We start from the raw sequence: 19905 nt of genomic DNA, 5'->3' as shown, positions 1-19905 counted from the left end.
AGCGGACACAGACGTTTATGTATTAAGTATATAAATAAGTTTAGTTATCAAAAAAAATATAGGCTTATGCAAAGGCAATGTAAATGTTATTTTAGAACGTCATTTACTATCAACTAATTAAGACGATTCTGATAATTTCTAATTCGGGTTTTTGATATAAGTTATTGAACTATGACTTAAAAATCAAAAACGTTAACTGATTATTTGAGGAAACCAATCTAAAATTATTCGGCGTGGCTGCGCCCTGACATGTGCTGGATTTTTGAAAAAATGATACACTGAAACTGTATAAAATAATTTATTTCCCTAAAATTTGACAGAATATACAGTATAGCGGATATTACCATCGCAATGACACATTGTCTTTTTAGTCACTAATATTTTTGGTCTAACATTTTTCATGCCGGTATAGTTTCTCGTTCTCGAACACCTTTAAAACAGCCAGGCTGTGATTGGCCAAGTGCCTACGGAGTAGGACAGTGAAAGGCACGCGAACGGACAAACCGCAATCGAAGTGAACTACCACAGTGGATTGTTGGTTAAAAGGGCCGACCACAACAATAATACTTGAAAGGGGTTTGTTTACACAGCGTTTAAGTAGGAAATAGTATGACAAAAACGCAACGCGACACAACTGCGAATATGATGTCTTTTGAATACGGTCCTTAACTTGACTGTCAGCCATATCAAGCTGTTAATATAACAATCATGAGCAGAAAGCGTAAGTAAAGTAATTCAGCAAGTGCGAAAAGTAGGAAATTCGCAAGGAATGGCGGTTAAAACACGACCGAAGGAAACCGTCAAGAGTTGCGAATTACTTATTCGCACGTATATCGTACAACGTTTTATAGTACATATGGTAATTCATTCGACCTAGGCAAGTAAAATACTAATTACCGCACTAATGCGGTAAAGTATCACCATATCTGTAAACGACTTTATAACAGGTTGCGAAATTACAATATAAATTAAATACTTAGGTGCCTAAGTATTTAGATTAGGTGCATTATACTTCGTAAGTTACTTAGTTACACATACTACTATGTATGTAGTCTTTATGGCGAGTACATAAGTAGATAGTTAGGTACATTGATGTACTATTTTAGACCCGGGTATCAACGGAGAGTATAATCACTACGTTTTCACAGGCGGACCCCCATACTAGAGACTCGAATCAGTTTGCTTGCCAAAGTAGTGTACGCCAGCATGTACGCCAAAGAACAATAGTACCAACATAACAGACTAAAATAGTTTAGTGTGCTGTACGCTTGCGTTTTTTATCGATATCGATAAAATGAAGAGAGTTGAAATATAGGCTCCTGTCAACAATTATCGTACTCGAAATCAGGACTACCAGTACGCTGCGGAGGCACAGTCGACGCTCTCGGACGCAATGGACTATACTGCCAGTCGAATGCGGGCCGAAATTTCCGCAGAGCACTCGGCACAGTATACCGGCAACCCTCGAACCAGTTTGGCTTGTCAGCGGTGGACGGGAAAGACTCGATGGATGCTCGTTTGTACCTTGGTTTTTGGGGCGATCGTGGCGTGGGACGTTACCTGCGTGGATACTTTGGGAGCCAAAGTACGCGCTCCACGTCTAGCGCTCGTCCTGAAAACCGCTACAGAAGACGCACAACTTAACAAGTGCCGCAAACATGCAACAAGTTGTGAAAGAAATTTCTCATAAACTTGTCTGGGTGTCTGCATGGTGACCTTCGTGCGGGTGAATACTTCGCTCAGTGGCTAAGTTTGGCAATCCAACGGAGAAATGCAGCAAGCGTCATGGGGACGATGCCCCGGGCAACTCTACTAGGGTTTATATTTTTGTCTATAAATATAATGTATATTTTATATTTTGTTATTGTAAATAAAGAGTTTAACCATAGGGCTAAACAGAGAAGTAAAATGGTGGTCGTTCATTTTCATTCTGTTGATAGGCTACTGTGATATTTTAATTTATCCGCTGGCAACTCTTGACTGACGAAAGGTAGAAAATTAATTGATGCACTGAATATGTTATTTTTCAATTAATTTCAAATGAAGATAGAAAATTTACACACACACATAAAATAACTGGGCAATTATTAAATATTGAACATAAATAAGTAAATAAAAATGTTTCACTTATTAATTTCTGTAACTTTTTTAACTGGTAAATATTTGATTAAAATATTATATCCAATACAATTAAGTATTGGAGTTTATGCTGACTAAACTACCCAAGAATTATAAGTTTAAATACTAACCTTACATTACCTATCTAAGTAATAAAAATGTTAAGTTATCTTTGAATGCCATCATGAAATACAAGTGTCGTTCATTTAAAACAATATGCCAAGAACAAAAAAGTAATTTCTCTTCTTTATTGTTCCAGATGCTGTTTCAGACAATACATTTGAGAGAAGACGGGTACTTGATGATATTTTTTATGCAAAATGTAAGTATACTTGGCTTTGTATTTATACATATGTTACCTGTTCTTTAGTTTAGATACTTGACCTGAACCTTAACTCCAAAAATATTTTATTCATTAAATACGTTAGCCTGATTTCCTAAATGTGTAACTACAAAAACTTTTGTGTGCAATATCTTATAACTTTTTATAAACAACTTGCAGATCATGGAAAATAAAAACGTTTCTTTTTTTTATAAATAATTGTAGAAGACGGGAAATATATAGGAGCTCCTGGCAGATAGGTAACGTGGATAAAAAGAGTTGTATACTTAACTATAACCTGTAAAATAATAGTTTGTTCTATATGTAGGTACAGTCATTCATCATCATTTACCATCAGGTGTGATCGTGGTCAAACGCCTACCTAGCCTCCATTAAAAAAAATACAGCCAAAAAAGTGGTAAACCACTTTCTTGGCTGACTGTACTATTCATAATATACCAATGATAAACGGCCCGATTCGAACTTTAAGATATGTCAAATATTAGGTCTAGATACGATATGGATCGTTTGGGTTTGAAGAAACGTCACTTTTGACACTAATATCTAATATTTTAGGTACTTATCTTAAAGTTTGAATCGGCCCGTTAGTTACTTGATATAAATTAAAGAGATCGGCAATATTAAATACAGTATATCGCAGGTATAACTTGCAACACATTACTTATCCAGTTATTGTTGTATTTAATTATCATGGATAGGTAGCCCAGTAATTCGGGTATAATAATTATTTGCGACAAATAAATAACAGCAGTTGTGTATGACAAAATACAACGACTTCACTATCCAAAATATAAATAATGGCCATACAATCCTAACGGCGACGGATATTTAGTACGTCGAGAGATAACGTTGCTACGACGTTCAGCGTAGCACATCACAAGCATTACACAAAGTACACAAACAAGTACAGTTACTTGACAGTGAAAGTACCATCGGGTTGTGCTGTTTAGTACCTGACCATGGCGTATTCTGATTGTAATAACAGGTTGTGAATTTGATTTGGATTTGTTATAAATATGATTTGTCAGTGTCGATAATGACATTTCTTGAACCAGAAATGTGATAATGATAACTCCATTTGGAACTGTGAAACGCGTGACTTTAAGTCTCAATATTTTAAAACGAGAATACCAATAAAAATAGTTGCAACAAGTAGTATAATATATGTTTTTTTGTCTTGTACTTACATTCACAGTATATGACAGAGCTAACTAACGCACAGCCTGCCGATTCGACTTCATTTGGTTAAACGAGCCTAACATAACCATACCCAAAACTTCCAAATGTTAGTGCTTATCCTAAAATACTTTACTATTTTGCTTATGGGTACATATTTTAATTGAAACTACCTTAACGCTTTATTTCACAGTCAAACTAAATGTTTAATACTAATAGCTTCCTTATTAATCTAATCGTACCTAGTATCGATTTCGAAGAAATAAAACATAAAACTTACAAACATAACTAACTTTTTTGCCTGGCATTCATGAATCCATAAGTTAATAAAATATAAATGTGCTAAATATTTATTAGTAAAATTTTAAAATACTATTTCACTAGCAAAGTTCGAATGCGGCTTCTAAACTTTTAAATTTAAGCGAGCTCTAGGTTGTTATAACCAGCGGGCTGGCAGGTAAGTTTATAAGTACGGAGTAGATACTTACTGTTGAACGTGACTGAAAGTTAGTTTATGTCGTGTCCTATGCCGTTATTTCATATTAAATAGGTATTAATAGTTTCAGTCATATATAAAATAATGTTATCTGATTTTAAAATATATTACGCAAATAGATATACATATTACGCAATTTTAACACGTAACATGTCCGGTAAACCAAATAGGACGTTATAAACAATAAAACAGATGTCCTCATCCCATAAAATACAACAGATAGGTCCATTTACGATGCGAGTCCTGGTGTACTCAAAACGACATATATCCATCGGGATCTAGTGATACATAGGTTTGTTTGGCACCCACGATCGGTGACTGCCTTCCGGCAATCCCACACCTAACGTTCCACTTATCATCCATTAGCAGTTTCTGATGGCTGTTTAAACAAAACACCTTTTTGGAGGCGATTTAATTGCTTAAATGAAACAAATTACTGGAGATATTGTGATATAATTGGACCATGATTTGGGCGGTGTGTAATATAATAACGTAAAATAAAAATAAAATCTACTCGTCGACTGTAATGCTGGAATTAAGATTTCGTATACCAAACCATAATTGCGTACTTTTTATGTATGAGCTCCCAACTCAACTATAATATTCATTTCGATACGCTGTAGTCAAAATAAAAAAAAAAAGACCAATAACGTACCGCCGAGCTCCCAAAGAAAAGACTAAACGGGGGACGGACGGGTGAGATACTTACCAATTTTTATTAATTATTTAGGTTTTATAGTAAAACTAGTATTATTTTAGATGACTCGTAGAAAAAGTATGGTATACAATAGTGATAAAATCAAGCTTTTCAATCTCGGACCTTACTTAGGCAACTCAGCAAGCTTCGTTGCTACCTAAGCTCTCTATTATAACACGATTATATAAAATACTATAGTACTCGTAGTTGAAGTTATAATTGATTCGGTCAGAACTTTTATTCATTAGGTATGTACTTTTACTAACAAAAGTAACATTTGCCTCAACTAAATGACTAACACTCAAAATGTAATAATCTCACGTCAATTAAACAACAAATCCGTAACTAAATAGTTTTCACTGGGAACATGTTCATTACTTTGCGGCAGTGGTTGCCGGTTGCGTCAGCCTGTAATTACAGTTGTTGGATCAAATTAAACAGGCAGCGTTAGCTTTATTTGAACTTGACACCGATTCTGGTTAACAATTTCATCATATTTTGATACGACTTGAGTCGTGTTACCATGCATCTCATACGCACGAATAAGTGCGAGCGAGATGTCTAATGAAACTATTCCAGATATCATTTGGTGATCTTCAATCAGCATGTGCCGCCAACGCTGATTAGTGCTGCCAGGCGTCTATTTCACCAACATGAAAATTGAAACTTTACACTGACATGTACCTGTCCATTTCTAGTATGTACGTAACGATGGTACATTGTTTATTGAGAACAAGCAGCAGAGAACGCTGAATTATTTGGCAATGTCAACAGGGTGAAATAGGGGCCGTTGTATGAGATAAGAGAATATCGAATTGCGGAAACAGAAACGGCCTCCTTGTCTCTGAAATGAGAGCTAGAGGATAACACTTCTGATATAATTAGAATTTACTTGTCACCTTCAGACCCGTCTTGCGGTGACCCTTTCGGCGGTACACGACTGCTTCTGGCGCTTAAATGATTGATAACGGAATTTCTTAATTTATTTGATGAAAATTAATATCTGCATGATGGCGCTATGTTTTACCAGGCGTGGATTAGGTAAATAGAATAAGACAAATCATCTTACATGAATTGTCATTTTTGTGCGCTTACGTATGTTTTTCTGTATTTCAAGCCTTTATTTACTTTTGCACCGTCATCGCTGGGGCCGAAATGAAAAACTTAGCATTTGAGATAATTTTACTCACAGAGATATTTGGGTATACATTAGCATAGAGAAGTAAGTAAGCATAGAGTGCTTCATACATCAGTTTTCATACCAAAACGCTTATTATCTTTATAGTCGACATCTAGCGCCAAGTAGCGGACTTATCAGTACTGCGAAATGATAACCGGAACTATATTCTCGACTCCTTCTGCTTGTAATGTTAGTTATAAATTGTTGAGCAATACACTTTTCATCAGTCGCGACACTCGTGACACCTAGTGTCAAGTAGTGAGCACTCATTACTTACTCTATGACATACATATAGCTATATAGAAGTCCTACGATATGTCAAATAAAACGAAAAGCGTAAAAGCGCATCAGCGTATTGCGATCATCAATCCCCGTCAGAATGATATTACAAAGCTAGCAAAACACAAGGAAAAATACCACTCTGAGCATACCGCATATTTCAGTGAAAAAGTAATGGAACTCGTTAATCCAAACACTAAAGAAAAGAGACTGTGTTTTTAGCAGCTTTATGTGATTTTTAATTTAAAAGCCGAAATTGCGGGTCATGAATTTTTCAATGGTATTGTGATGCTAAAATGCAAATGTATTTACTGACGTGCTACTTTACTCGACCAGCCTGTGAAATCTGGGGGCACGGCAGTGCCCCCACCAAGTCGAGCAAAAAAGCATCATGGCCGTACCATCCTTTTCTCGAAGCAATTCAGACCATTTTCAACCCCCTGTAACTTCGTTGTGGATAAAACTAGAAGACTGAAATTTTCAGTAACCATGCAGGCATGTTGTTGTTGATATTCCTGCTATTTGCCTCAATGGTACCCCCATAGATAGAGTGGACCATTTTAAGTACCTAGGCCATGTTCTCGCGACCGACCTCAAGGACGACCTGGATATGGAGAGGGAACGAAGGGCCCTGTCGGTCCGGGCGAATATGATCGCCCGCAGATTTGCAAGGTGCTCAAAAGAGGTTAAAGTCACACTGTTTAGGGCATTTTGCACTTCCCTCTACACTTGCAATTTGTGGGCACAGTATACGCAACGGGCATACGGGGCCCTTAGGGTCCAGTACAACAATGCGTTCCGGGTGCTGATGGGGCTGCCCCGTTTCTGTAGCGCATCAGGGATGTTCGTGACGGCGCGCGTGGACTGTTTTTATACTACCATGCGTTCACGCGCAGCATCCCTGGTGCGCCGGGTGCGTGGCAGTCCCAACAGCATCCTACGAATGATAGCGGATAGGGTCGACTGTCCCTACTTGTCGCACTGTGAGGGATTGCATTCCCCCATCAGTGTTGTTTTATTTTAAATTAGTGTTTGTTGTACCTACTAACCCCTTAGTTTGTAAGTTCTACTAATGAAAATATGTGTCCATGTGTTACATGTAATAAAAATATTCATTCATTCATTCATTCATTGTAAAGACACGGTATATTTCAAATTTCATTCAATTTGAACCAGTATTTTAAGAATTATAACGGGTCAAATTTCTTAATTTTGTCACTCACTGACTCACCGATCATCAAAATTCTCCGTACTCGAAGCATTAAGTTGTTACGTAATAATTAACAGCATCTTATAGTGACGCATATCAATATTAAAATTCTTTAATGTTTTATATAAATATATTGAGACTTGGCCATCGCCTGAAAACACGTGTAAATTCAATCGCCTGAAAACACATGTAAATTCAATTATTTAGTGCGATGGCCAAGTCTCAATATATTTATATAAAACATTAAAGAATTTTAATATTGATACGCGTCACTATAAGATGCTGTTAATTATTACGTAACAACTTAATGCTTCGAGTACGGAGATTCCAGACACAATTGATTTTCAATTGTTATGGACCACGATCGTGGTCTTAGAGACTGGACGTATTAAGACAGAAAGTCGCTTAAGTAGAGACTGAATAAATTAATAACCGACTTGGTATTACATGGATCTCACAACTTTTTACCGCAGAACAACTGAGTTGCGACACTTGGTTTTTTTGACAAGTATTGTTTTTGATGGGATGTTAATTACACGCGCGGATAAATATACTCGTATTATATACGTAAAAAATATCGACTGGAGGGGTGATCTTCAGGCATGCTTAGAGATGCCAATGCCAGAAAGAAAATATCGTTTTTTACGTGTAGGGATGGTAGGGGACCATTGGGCACTTTTCTACTTAAGTCGTAATAAAACTGTTATTATTTAACAAAATCAAATTTTTGTTTCGTATGTCAGTAGCACATATGTTTAGCTGTAATTGTAAACCAGGACACTTATACTACAATTATAATTAGTCTCAAAATTGCAAGGGATTTTTCTAAAACCTGTCAAAAGTGCCCAAACCTCCCCATAGTCGGGTGGTTTGGGCAACTTAATAAATTACTTTAATAGTAAATAATAAATCTAAAAAAAGTTACTATAAAATTGAGAAACAATCAATCCTTTTAAACTAATACATAAATTATTAATACGCAGGGGTCGGACAAAAAGTGCGGATGACGTCAAACCACTTATAGGATGATTTCAAATAGTATTTTTGATTTTCATAAACAATTATCACTTATCATTTATCAACCTCTTTATTAAACGATATCGCCACTTGAAATGAGTAAGTACGTTTTTGACTGACACATTGTCAATCAGATGAACAATAAATTGACTTCGTTATTGTTTAGCTATTGTATCTTCACGATTATATTTACCTAAAATTTATATTTACTAATGTATAAGAAAACGCTCTAAAATGTCATCTTTACTCGAATATTGTGGCAATTTTCCGTTTTTGGAGGTACGTGACAAACACGTATACTGCTTTTGCTGTAATCAAGATATACCAACGAAGGTAAGCAATATTAAAAGACATTTGGAGACAACCAAACATGTCGGAAACGTAGAAAAAAAGGGCAAAGTGAATTTAATATGAACCTTACAAATTTTATGATAGCAGCAAACATACCCTGGGTGCAACTACAGAATGAAAACTTCCGTAATTCCATAAAAAAATGCATAAATGTATTATTAATTCCATGGATTTATTTACGATTATTTTGTTACTTCATTAAAACTACTTTGTTACTACATGTCACACGGAAGTTTAAATACAAACTCAAACATCATCCTGTGTGCAAGATTACGTCATTTTTACGTCATCCGCACTTTTTGTCCGACCCCTGTATAATACGAGTACATTACTACAGTGGCCGAGAAATTAGGAATTGCCGAGAAATTAATTAGGCGGGACAGTTATAATGCGATTGGCAATTCATTTTCTGTCCGAGATACAACTGCATTGTCTAAAGTCTCTTACAATCAAATACTCGTATTATCTAAATCTCACTACTACTGTGCTTAGCCAACATGCCAACCGTTAACGCTCCGTAGCATAGCGTAGTTATCTCTCCCATATCGCTCTTCCATATTAGTGCGACAGTGACAGTTGCGTTTCGTTCGCTATGGGGCGAAAACGATTGGCGTGTTAGCAACGCACCCTGAGGTACATCAAATCGCCATTGTACTCTCAGGCATTGTGTTGCTAATTTTGTCGGCCTTGGCCGGCAATGTTAGTATGAGGATCCAATGGTGATGTATCTCGCTGAAATATCCGAGACACGATGTTAATGAACCTACACTTTTCACAATATAATATTGTAACTGACCTAAGGCCCGATTCAAACTTTTAGACTCGTCAAATATAAGTGACGTTTTTGTTTGATGAAACGTCAATTTTGATACTGACATATCCGTGACATATCCATATCGTATCTAGACCTAATATTTGACGTATCTTAAAGTTCGAGTCGGGCCGCTAGTATCCTTAGTAGTGTTGTCTTGTCTAATATATATTTCTAACTATAACAATAAATCATCGATATCTATTCCAATATCAGCTTAAAAAATTACCTCAATTTCATACATTTTCGTTACCTACACACCTACATAGTTATGACAGTCCACTTTACCCTAGAATTATTTAGAAATAATGACTGGCGAATTTCCACAAAGAAAAGTGGTAGGGTCATTATTCAATTCAGGCTGTGCCGACCGCGGAGCGGCCTTGTGCGTTACTCAAATGTCTTTCGCAATCTAGCCCATTTGACACTTTATTTACGCTGACAAACTACTTAGGTACTTAATGTTAGTGAAAAAATATCATTAACTATAGTATGAAACACATCTCCAAGAAAACACAATTGAGATTTATGTAAGTACAATATTTTTTATTACAGGAGAATTTGAATTTGTTTTTGAATCACAACTATTTTATTTAAAGCCAAAGAACGAGCCAAGTAGCACTTTAATATTTAAAATTCAGATATTTATTCTGCAAGCAGGCCTCAAGGGCCCTTTTACAAGTCAATACAACATTTACATTAACATCGTATAGTGACTAGTGACATGAAATATACATGGCAAAAGTTATAAGTACTATTCTTGACGACCTGTCTGGCCTAGTGGGTAGTGACCCTGGCTATGAAGCCGATGGTCCCGATTTCAAATCCTGGTAAGGGCATTTATTTGTGTGTTGAGCATAGATATTTGTTCCTGACTCATGGATATTTTCTATGTATTTAAGTATTTATAAATATTTATATATTATATGTATCGATGTCTAAGTACACACAACACAAGCCTTATTGAACCTACTGTGGGACTTAGTCAATTTGTGTAAGAATGTCCTATAATATTGATTTATTATTAATTATTTATTTATTAACTATTGGTATGGTTTAAACGACGGATCTATAATGTATGGGAAGATCCAGATCCGGATAATTTCATACATTTAGGATCCAGATAGCAAACCGTATCTATTGGCAACAAAGAAAATCGAGAACTAAATATAATACCTACGAGTACTAGTTGTTGAAAAAGATTTTAGCTAGCTAGCTAGCTTTACCCCACGACTTTGTATGCGTAAAACGATCATGATGCTTGATAAAAACTATCCTATGTCCTTCCCCGGGCCTCTATCTCCAATACTAAATAATCCAAATCGGTTAAGCGTTAAGAGGTAACAGGCAGACATACAGACAGAGCTACATATTTATTTGCCAAAATGATTTATGGCACTGTCGAACAAAAAAAGTTACATCATGTAACTAGACGCACTAGCAGATCTAGTTAACATATAAAAATATTGGCACAAATAATCGGTCCATATCATTTGCATAAACTAAAAACCTCAATTATTATGTTCCAATATTAATCAAAATACTAGTAAATAGTATGTATATATTTAATAAATTAATTCCGTAAGTTTAATGGAATAGAAGCAAAATATTCTCACGAGAAATTTTAAACAACAAACAAAGACTTTAACTAAATCATATTTCGTAGTGGGTCGTTACTCAGAAAAGGAGATTGGTACTCGAGTTTAAAGGGTAATAAATTAGTCAAACGTATAAGGTAAAGGCATCAGTGCTGAGCCATGCACCAGTGTGCCAAAAGTAGGTGTTATTATAGATTAATAAAGTATGAATTGAAAAGTAACTTAATTTTTAAAATAATTGTTTAGCATAAATCACAACACTACTTCAAAGAAGTGCTGTCTTCTGACATGAAGGGATATGCCATATGCGCCATTTTTTTGGAGCGTCACATGGTATTTTGATCAGACGTTAGCAGCCGAATTGTGATATTTTTTTAAAAAGCATGTGCACTGCTTCACGTAATTAATACTTAATTTATCTGGAAAAAGTAAAAAATTAATATAAATCCATATTAAAGTAAGCCCTGGCCGATTACTGGGTTTGAGGCAGTAATTTTAAGGGGATCGTGGACCCAGAGTTCAGCCGATAGAGGCTGAGCATAGGTTTCAAGTTTTTTTTTTTTATTTTCAAATGCAATGTAAGTCGTTAAATCAAGCACCTCTAAATATCTACATTATTATGACTTTATTTCATTGAAATACATCAAATACTCAGTAGTCATCCTGTGGCTGACTACTGGACACTGAAATCACGGAACTCGGAACCCAATAGCCAGAAGTTAAAATGGGATGGCTGTAGACTGGGTACTTAAAGGCTGTGTCTTGGTAGACGGGAGGCTGATTGCTGGCGGAAAGGCCCTTGCATTTTATTTAATGAAATATTTCCATAAGCTAAATAAAATTACGTTTTATTCTTTATAAAAATAAAAGTTTAATAAATTATTGATGAGTAAATACATTCAAAATTCTTATTGGTCAATTAGTGGGCAAATGAGACGTTCTTGAACATAGAAATTTCGTGGAGGGGTTGGCTACTGGTGCCTTTACCCTACGATAAGTACGAGAGACGCGTCTAACACGTCTGGAGCGGTTGCCGAAAGTTATAAATAGCTCAGTTTAAGCCAGGACCGCCATTATATTTTTGACCGTCGGATTGTCACTTTCTCTGGCTTATTCGTAGACGTAAAAACAAAGGTTGTTATTTTGATGATTGAATGTTTGACATTGCGTAGCTACTATGCTGTTCTTTGTCAGACTGTTCAATTGTTATTTTAGTGTCAATACTTACTTATTTTTGTGGATTTTTTGTATTTTAGAGCCAGTTCAGTGTCAGGTTGCATGGTCAACCTACCGAGTACACCTAACCTGACGGTGACAAGCAGGTTTACTCGGGAATCCAGTAGAGAGTTAGGTCCAGGTCGCGAGAGGGGCCTGGCGTCAGCCTTTTTACCAACACAGGTGACGATTATACCTCTTACGTTCTCTTCAAGGTCTGACAGAGGGATATGAGGGTCTCACGTGTGGACCATTAGGAGTAATCCTTACTCATTGAAATCTGTTGGTAATTGAAGAAGCGTTGTCTTGTTAAATATATTTATTTATACACATTATATACATGGTTAGGGCGCCTTATTCATCTGTACCCAGGCTTCGGCTAACACAGATGGAGGGAGGCAATCACACAGACACTAGGGTTTGCTATACCTCGGTTTTGTCGGCCGAACGTTTAGAGCTTAAATTAGGGTCCCTCACACACACTCCTCCCTGTAAAAATAGAGGTTCGCCTCTAGTTTTACACACATTAGAATAGGTGAATTTGGGGTAGAGTTAGGGTAGAGTCATTATTTGGGTGTTAGGTTTATTTATTTTCTTTCACATTTAGTTTGATTGTATACAAAACTAAAATCATTAGAGTTTTAACTGTTATTAATTACAAAATAAACTAAAATCTATCTTCAGTAGCATATGGATGGGTTACTGAGGCTCGTACATTAAATATGATTCAAGGTATATATATTTTTACATTGGGTGAGATAGGGGAACAAAGTTATTTGAGGACATACTAAATAATTTTGTTATAGGGAGCTAGTGACCGGCGGAGCAGTTCACTAGTGACAATTGAGCTTTTCTATAACTGGGGAATTAAAGGGTAAATAAAGTCATATTTAATAGACGATTGTTTTCAGTATTCCATACATTAATAGTACATTCAGATGAGTTTCTTGGCGTTTCTTCTCGTCTGAAATTAGGTTACGAAACGTTGGTAGAGTAATATTACATAATGCTTAGGAATACTTATTAAAAATAAAATAAAATAAAATGGGTATTAATTAGCTTAGAGACCCGTCTTCATCCGGGCGTGACAGTAGATAAAGTATGTTTGTACGTACTATTCTTTGCAATATTTACTTATGGTTACAATGGTTACATATACATATTTTCCTTTAGCTAGCTAGGTTAGCGAAGAGATATATTAAAAGGAAAATATAAGTTTTTAAATTACAAACAAAAAGGGCTTACTACTGTTCACGGTAACTGGTCACGGTAGGGCCCGGTAGGAGATAAATTCTAAAAAATATATATTATTTACTATTTTTTTTTATTTGTCTAACAATAGTGTTAATAAAATATATAGTAGGAATATTTACAAATTCATAGGATATTTAGGGATAGTTTTGAAAAATCCAAATCATATCAGTTTTCACATAAAAGACGAAGGGTACTAAGGTTCACAACGTAAATACACTAGACGATCACATGGCCAAATTTATTTATTTTCTTATTTTTATTTAATCCTGGTTGAATTTTAGTTAATTGTGTTTGGTGGTAGATGGGGTAAGGTACAATCAGACTACATTGAAAAGAATGAAAGCGTTAGCGATAGCTGTTTCGTAACTAACACTTTTGTAGTTGAGGCCGACAATGACCTATGAGTTTTCTTTTGTTTCAATTTCATACGAAGGAAATCTTGACCTTGTTTTTTTGTGACGTCAATCTACCATCGGTGCGTGTTTCATCGAATGTTTTTTTATTGGTACTTTGATATTTTTATTATATGATTCTAGTGAATTCAACCACCATTGTGTCCAGGGTGCGTAGCCAACATGCTAATCGTTTACGCATTGTAGCGAACGAAACGCTTAGCTTAGCGAAGATGACAATCGTAGATCAGCAAACGACAAAATAATAGAAAAAAACCATTTGTCCTGTTCGGACTCGGTCTCCGAGGGTTCCATACTTTTTAGTATTTGTTGTTGTAGTGGCAACAGAAATACATCATCTGTGAAAATTTCCACTAACTATCACGATTCATGAGCAGGCTTCGGAGTATTTTTAGCATGGTAAGACTAAAGTGAGCCATGGAGTCGTTGTTAACAACATTAAAATGAAAGTCGTACTCATCCTCATTGATTAAGTTCGTCCGGATCGTTTTAAAATATTCTGATTACTTATATATAATACTGTTTACATATATGTATATTAATTTTAATTTTTTTTATACCTCGACGGTGGCAAACAAGCATACGGCCCGCCCGATGGTAAGCAGTCACCGCAGCCTATGGACGCCTGCAACTCCAGAGGTGTTACATGCGCGTTGCCGACCCTTTAAAAACCTATACACTTATTTTTTTGAAGAACCCCATACTGTAGACCCTCGGGAAAACCTCGAAAGGGAGCTCATTCCACAGCCGGAGCGTCCGCGGGAGGAAATTCCTCTTGAACCGCACAGTACGCGACCATTTAGGACATTATAAAAATATAATCAATATGACCTATATTGCAGTCTCATCGCTCCAATATTTTATTTAAGTACCTAGAGTACATACTATATTGTTGCGATATAGAACTACATAGTCACTCAAACTCATTCCTATAGCTACGTGTTATATATTATTTGTTATTCGTCAATGAAGATGGTAATGTATTTTTTTATAGTTATTATTTATTTTATGAATTAAATTAATGCGGATGAGTATGAGTGTGACTCTAATTTTAAAGTTAACAACCACTCCATAGCTCACTTTAGTCTTACCGTGCTAAAAATACTCCGAAGCCTGTTCATGAGACACAGCCTGGTGACAGACGGACAGACAGACAGACATAAAGACAGACAGACGGGGTTACGACGGGGGTTTTGCCTTTGGTTACGGAACCCTAAAAATGTATTGGAACGATAGATGCTACGAGGTCACGTAACTATTTCCATACATTATTTAACACATGCGTATTCTGATTTTAATAACAGGTTGTGATCAGATCCATATCACGTTGTCGTAGCGCTACGCTCGTAGCCGATCCCAGCTTTGTGTTCCGATCCAAGTTTCTATTGGCATTTTCTATCAAACGGCCCGATTCAAGGAATGTGATACGCTAACAGTTCTGGTTTAGATAAGTGCTCATTTAGATATCGTTTGTGTGTCATATAATTGACCGAAGCAGCTCGATTCGGGCGACCAATGTCACTTTAACGTTAGAAATATCGTAGATAGATCTTATTGGGATCATAGCGGAAACGATATAAACCTCAATTGAAGCGTCAATGACATGTAGTTTAGCTATCGATCTTTTAAAGATCTTTCCAAGATCTTAAGCGAGTCTTAATCATTCTTCGAATCGGGCCCAAAGATTGTAGCTTGGCTAGCCAGAGTATGTAATGTGATCTTCGAGTATGATACCGAAGTAATTTCATCCCTTACTTATTATTGATAAATGGAAAGCCACCAGTATAGAGTATAGCTCTGAACTGGAGATAGGTAAAAATTAAGCGTAGTCGTAAGTCACATTTATTTTCTACTTGTTGCCTGAGCGCTTGTGTCACATGTGTTCCGTGGCGGTAAAAATAAAAGCCCATCTTTTCAAGCAAGCAAACGTTTCACTGATTCCGTTTCTATACGTTTTAACAACGAACCTTCTCTAATCCGCTGGCGACGTGACTATTTTTTAGAACATGTACATATATTACTGTACAGAGACTGCATTTTCAGTTAAAGCACGTATAAATTTTACTATCTTCCCTCGAGAATAATGCTGATACATCAAATAAAATATGTCACGTGTTAGAAGAGATGGTTTCATGTTTATTACGATCCCTAAATAAGTTTTTAGCAACAATTTCATTTTCATAATCAAAAATTTCATTTTTGGTACAAGCTTTTATCGCTGACTGACTTTTGTTTCCACAATTCTAACCATAGTACCATTCCAATAGTTCCCATGGCTACCTCCTGTCTCCATCATCAGATCAGCTCCATGTCATCATAATATTGCACTGTCATCCGATTTACGAGTACATGTGTATGCAAAATTTCAACTCAATCGGAAATCGGGAAATGGGTCTAATTTAGCTTCCAAGATTTAGCCCAAACTAACATACTCACAGGGCAAGTTAAATAAAAGCTTTTAAATTTGTGCAATTATTAGAGTCGTCCTAATACAACGCGATTAAGCGATTAAGGCAAGTTCACCCGAATTTCACTCGTACGAATGTGCGATCAAACATGTTGGACTCGGATAGGTGTCCTAAATGACCTGTCTCTGTCGCACTAATATGGAAGAGTGATAGAGAGATATGACTAGATATAGATAGTATCTATACCTACTTACTCGTAATACTCGGTGTGTAGTGAAGTGGTACTCCAACTAATATCGTTTACTGCTGTTAAGTACTCTTTTATTCCTTTTGATGGCCAGGTACTATTTTAGGCAAGCCATGAAATATCGTTTGACCATATATCGGCTGTAGGTATATACATATATTTTCAGAATGTTAAAAGAGTACCTAGCTTTGTAGGTGAAATACCTATTTGGGCTTTTGTTGAAACTCCGAAACTGTTTTGGAGACAAAATTAATTGAACTGGAAACAAATAAAGGCCTGCTATTCTACTAAAAATAATTTACATTAAAATAAGAAGTCGAGAAAAAACGACATTTCACAACAGTCAATCGGTAAACGTCTATTGTTTGCACTCGCAGCTCGCGAGGCATTATTATACCAATTCGATTGGAAAATAAAACAATTGTACAGACGGTACAAGCCACACGTTCAGGGTTGGTAAAAATATGGGTATTTTGCAGAATAAATTTCACCATTTACTTTTTATCGAAAAACTGACTATCTATATAAAAAGGATATAAAGAAATAAAATGTCGATTTTTTTTTAGTTTTGCAGTGTGCATTTACCGTCACAAAACAGACACCTAAAAGTATGAAAAAACTGAGGACACTTTCTATTTACATAGTCCGCGTGATCTTAAATAAAATAAATAAATATTATGGGACATTATTAAATTATAGAAACGGGACTTAATCACGGGCAACGCCGTCCTCGAAACGTCGGAGGTAAATTTAAAACTCAATACGTGATTAGTTCTGTTTCTATAATTTAATAATGTGGAAAATTGTGAAAGGTTAATAGTAGTTTATGTGACTGCTACATAATAAAAGGCATTAAAATACACGAGTGTGGGTTTAAGAAACGAACGAAGTGAGTTTCTTTAAAGGACCACACAAGTGTTTTAATGCCTAACTATGTACAGTTACCGATTCTATTTTATGTACACACATATTATAAACTTTTTTTATACTACGTCGGTGGCAAACAAGCATACGGCCCGCCTGATGGTAAGCAGTCTCCGCAGCCTATGTACGCCTGCAACTCCAGAGGAGTTACATGCGCGCTGCCGACCCTAAACCCGCCCCCCTCATTGAGGTATGATATATATTTGGGTTAGTAAATATTTACCAACCCAAATTACAGCCATCGTTGAGGCATCGTTGCTCTCTTGGTGGAACTGGCGGATATGTGGTTGCGTCTCCGAAGTAGATTTACCGTTCATTTTACACGAAACTTTTGTTATAGTTACTTTAAAAATAACAAAACAAATTCATTTTATACTTTAAACTAATTAAAACTGTACGTCAAATGGCGGTAAATGAAAACTTTTTTATGTCTCTCATCCGTAGTTTTTTTTTATTCAGAGACAAACTAGAGTCGGGGGCCTATTTCCGTATCATTCGATACAGACTAACATGCGAGATTTGTCAAAATTGTATGCAATTGACATTACATTTTGAACAAAAAGGCATCTCGACTGATAATAGAGGTTAAATCGAATTACTTTTTTTCCGAGATGTTCCAAATTTGAATGTCATAACCAAAACGATTTTGATGTAGTAATGAAGCAATTACAACATTTTCACAGATAAGAAATTTGTTGTAACAAAACAGTTTATCGTAATGTTGGCCATTATTTACGGATTTTGAAGGCATCTTAGAGGGTTTATGATATTTCTGTAGATAAATAACATATAGGACATTATTACACAAATTGACTAAGTCTCACAGTAAGCTCACACAGTATATCACTATTGAATACATAACTCAAGATATGAGTCGAAATAACCCAAAAGTTGTTTAATTTTCCGAAAAAAAGTAGTTAATACGATCAAATAAAAATCCTGGAAATAAATGGACTCTCTAAATTGACGAAAGATACTATGTAAATAAAAAATTGAAATTGCAAATGTTCCTATTTATAAATAATATACGAAGCCGAGAGTTGAACAAAAGTGGTGCATGACCCCAACACTCATGCTTAAAGTCCTTAAAAATTTATATTTGTTTTTTTAAATTATACATGTCATACAAACTCCCTAAAGGGCATCAAAGGAGTGACGAACAGAACAACAACAACCAGAAGGAACGGTAGCAACATCTTAATCATAAAATGTATGTTTATTTCTAACAACAAAGCGACTTTGCGTATTTAAGCCCAGAACAAGCAGTGCCAATTAACTAATAAGCTACGACCGTAAATTAGTTCGGTAAGGTCTACTTCAGTACCCCTAGTGTAAATATTTTCGACAGCGAAACGTAACGTACGCGTTTGCGTTAAGTGTCATTTTGTATGAGATTTTTGACTTTCCAAAACGTCCCGCTTGGCGCGCTGTTCAAAAACCCATACAAAATGAGACTTAACGCAAACGCGTACGTCACGTTTCGCTATCGACTAAATTTACACTAGGGGTACTGAAAGCGAGTTATAACTGTTTGTTTTATTCGAACGGAATCGTTGATGCTTATTAGTGAAATTTTCACCGTGCACTGCAAATTTTAGATATGCAATGCACGGCTAGCATTGATGAATTTCAATGCATATTCGGTTTTAATTACTGCTTGACTGTTAAACATAATGTTCAATGAATACGAGTACTAATATCGAGATGCCGCAAGGCCCAGCAACAAAAAGGTAGGTATATGTATGAGAACATCAATTATAAACTTGTGACTGTTAATAGCTAAATAATATTAAAAAGGTTGGAAATAAATATCGTCATCGTAACTTTTTAGGAGTATTTTTGATTCCAGTACCCCTAGTGTAAATAAATTCGATTTCCAAACGTGACGTACGCGTTTGCGTTTAGTCTCATTTTGTATTGGAAAGAGCGCGCCAAGCGGGACGTTTTGGAACCTCAAAATCCTATACAAAATGAGACTTAACGCAAACGCGTTCGTCACGTTATGATGTCGATCAAAGTTACACTAGGGGTACAGAAGGCTTGTTGTACTTGAAAGAAATAGTTTCTGTAGGTACCATAATTACTATCATAAATATATTAGTATACTTATATACCTATAAAATATCTTAACAGACCTTGTGACGGGGTCCCGGGTTGGAATCCTGAAC

The 19905-nt window shown here is 35.9% G+C and overlaps 1 protein-coding gene across 1 annotated transcript in view; it reads left to right on the top strand.

Moving 5' to 3' along the window:
- The window catches only part of LOC133525772 (uncharacterized), a 333725-nt gene that overhangs the window by 204903 nt on the left and 108917 nt on the right, over window positions 1–19905 (top strand). Inside the window, exon 3 of the mRNA XM_061862154.1 lies at window positions 2378–2440. Coding sequence (XP_061718138.1) covers window positions 2439–2440 — 2 coding nt within the window. The 5' untranslated portion in view covers window positions 2378–2438. The remainder of the gene's footprint in view (window positions 1–2377; window positions 2441–19905) is intronic.

Source organism: Cydia pomonella, chromosome 15, assembly GCF_033807575.1.
Source record: "Cydia pomonella isolate Wapato2018A chromosome 15, ilCydPomo1, whole genome shotgun sequence".
Classification (NCBI taxonomy): domain Eukaryota; kingdom Metazoa; phylum Arthropoda; class Insecta; order Lepidoptera; family Tortricidae; genus Cydia; species Cydia pomonella.
Note: the sequence above shows the minus strand (reverse complement) of the source record. Positions and strands in the feature narration are given on the sequence as shown.